A 2,609-nucleotide genomic window follows, 5' to 3' on the forward strand; every position below is an offset into this window, starting at 1 on the left:
AACCATGTGTAATCTCATATGTCGTGGGGTTATAGTGTAGAGCAGTAGGTCCCACCAGATTTCGAACGGGGGCTATGTGGACCGCGCCGGGTATTGTTGAATTCAGGGGGTTTATGTTACTACTAGTCGCCCGTGCGTTAATTATTATACTCCCAGGAGCAGCAGATCCATACCCTGCACCAGCCCCGATGCAAACGGCATAATCACCTGCCGTAGTTGCGGTATAAGCTCCAAGTGCAGTGACACCTACGCCATTTGAGTTTTTTGCCGCCGCATACCCAACGGCGACAGATTCGGACCCAATGCCGGATTTCGCCGCGTCATACCCTATGGCGACAATGTTGGTGTTGTTTCTAGACCCCGAATCCGACATAGCCCCTGCTCCAATCGCAATACCCGAACCGTTATTCATTGTGTTATAACCGACTGCCACGGACCTCGCCGGCAGGCCCTCACTGCCCGCATGACTTCCTACGGCAACGGTCTCTTCCTCAGCATTTTTCTCTCCTGCTTTGTAACCAATCGCCACTGCCGACCCTACTGTAGTACCGGCCCGCTGTCCGGAGTTTAACGAACCCGCGTCCGTACCTATAGCAACACTGTTGGGACTCTGTCCCGTGAGTCCAGCGTTGCACCCAATTTTGATCGCTGTTGTTTCCCCTAACGTACTCCCGGTTTCCCACTTGAGTGGTGCAAGTGGGTTACAGACTATGTAGTCGGACAAGCACGCTCCTACCGAAAGAAATGTCCCTGTCGCACCCGTTGGACCTGTTGGGCCCGTTGGCCCCGTAGCCCCGGCAATCGAGCTTGTACCCGGGGGGCCCTTCGGTCCAGCCGGTCCATCGGTGCCTTTGGCGCCCGTATCACCCACGGCCCCGGTACTACCCACACCGCCACTGCCACCGGCACTACCGTCAGGTCCCGTGGGCCCGGTTGGTCCAGTTGCGCCGTCGGGACCTTTGGAGCCTTTAAATGGCGCAAGGCTAATCGTCGTGTCGTCATTCATCTCAAATGTTAGACCATCAACACCGGCTTGTCCGTCCACGTCCACTATACTTGTGCCGTGCTGACCCGTCCCCGTAGGGCCGGTCAGCGTTTTCGTCTGGTTGTCGGTTAACACAACATCTAGCTCGTTGGATGTGTTGACGACGATCGTTTTAATGCCCAAACCCAGAGGACCAGTCGGTCCCACGATGACGTCCAGAATAATCTGCTGCGCGTTGGTTAGTGTACCGACGAGGCGACCCTGGTCGTCGATAGTGAACAATTCAACCCCAACGCCGTCCGGACCACTTGGGCCGATCGGTGCCTTGGGTCCCATGGGTCCCTGTAGCTGTAGCTGCTGGGGGATGGACGTACCGTCCTCCAGGACAATAGTGAGCCGGTCATTAACAGGATCGTATACAAGATCCGCAATGCCGACGCCCGAGTTACCATCACTTCCTGGGACGTCGTCGCTAGAATTGTGTGTCATTTCGCCGGTGGTGGGACTGTACCAGAGTGAGTGTGTGCCGGTAGATTCGCGTACAGGACGTATAAACGTCGAGTCTGGTTGCCGGCTGTTGAGTGGCAAATGTGACGAGTTGATGATTATAGTGTTGTCGTGCTGGTTCTCGCGCCCAGCCGACGAACCGATGGCTATACTGTTGCGACCCTGGTTGTACGCACCGGCGTGGTCGCCAATAGCCACGGCGGCGCCCCCCTGGTTCATGGTCCCGGCATTTGTACCGACTGCGGTTGCTTTGTCGTCCTGACCGATGGTTGCGGCGCCGCGTCCTATGCGGACACCAACGGTTCCAAGTTTCCAGGACATAATATATTTTATTTATATTTTAGTGTTATCCTTTTAAAAAAAAAATTATAAAGCTGAAAAGTAAGGGTGAGCCAAAAATTGGCAAGGGGTATTGTTTCGCGAGAGCAAGCTCACCTTTGCTCGCGTTCTACCGCTGGCGCTGGCCTACACCCATTAGACCTAGTCCGCGGTCCGCGTGCATTGCATACACCAAGACGTCAATGCGACCGGCGACATCACTGAGTCGCAGCGTATGTACAGTGAACAGGATACGTGACGTACTCCACCATACGAATTAGGTCCCAATTCGTCTCTTCCGGCTAAGACTCGAACGGTTAGTTGTTGGTTCAAAGTGGGGAATGCATATTCGACGAAAACCCAGATGGTATATACGTCCAAAAGTGAATTAACCCATTCAGACAGATCTAATTTCAGATATATAAAAGGCGACAATATAATACATGTCGTGGAAAGTAAGCACTACATCAGTGCGACTAGGTCGCAACTCCGGCATCATCAACCAGGGAATTTCCGCGGTGGCAATTGGAATTGACGCTGGAACTACAGGCCAGAATGAATTGGCTATTGCCATAGGAAGTTCGGCTGGAACTACAGACCAGAGTGAATTGGCTATTGCCATAGGAAGTTCGGCTGGTGAGAATACGCAGGGTGCGTACGGTATCGCGATCGGGCGACGGTCGGGTAAAATCAACCAGGGGACGGAAACCATTGGTATCGGGTTTAGCGCGGGTGAGTATGACCAGGGTGACAAGGGAATTGCTATAGGTAATGAAGCTGGTAGCCAGACACAGGGAGC

At 53.7% G+C, this 2,609-nt stretch overlaps 2 protein-coding genes across 2 annotated transcripts; one reads left to right on the forward strand and one right to left on the reverse strand.

The window, feature by feature from the left end:
• Positions 1-144: 144 nt before the first annotated feature.
• On the reverse strand, positions 145-1,813 carry SARC_14171 (hypothetical protein; the record flags this gene model as incomplete). Its single annotated transcript, XM_014291695.1, has 2 exons — positions 145-207; positions 251-1,813. 2 exons carry the CDS (start codon positions 1,811-1,813, stop codon positions 145-147), a joined length of 1,626 nt encoding a protein of 541 aa, XP_014147170.1.
• A 440-nt stretch (positions 1,814-2,253) lies between these two features.
• Positions 2,254-2,590, forward strand: SARC_14173 (hypothetical protein; the record flags this gene model as incomplete). The annotated part of the gene is made up of 1 exon (XM_014291696.1): positions 2,254-2,590. A coding segment is annotated over one exon (337 nt), but the record flags the coding sequence as incomplete, so codon positions are not given.
• Positions 2,591-2,609: the final 19 nt, after the last annotated feature.

This window comes from Sphaeroforma arctica (genome assembly GCF_001186125.1).
Source record: "Sphaeroforma arctica JP610 unplaced genomic scaffold supercont1.4246, whole genome shotgun sequence".
In the NCBI taxonomy this organism is placed as follows: Eukaryota; class Ichthyosporea; order Ichthyophonida; genus Sphaeroforma; species Sphaeroforma arctica.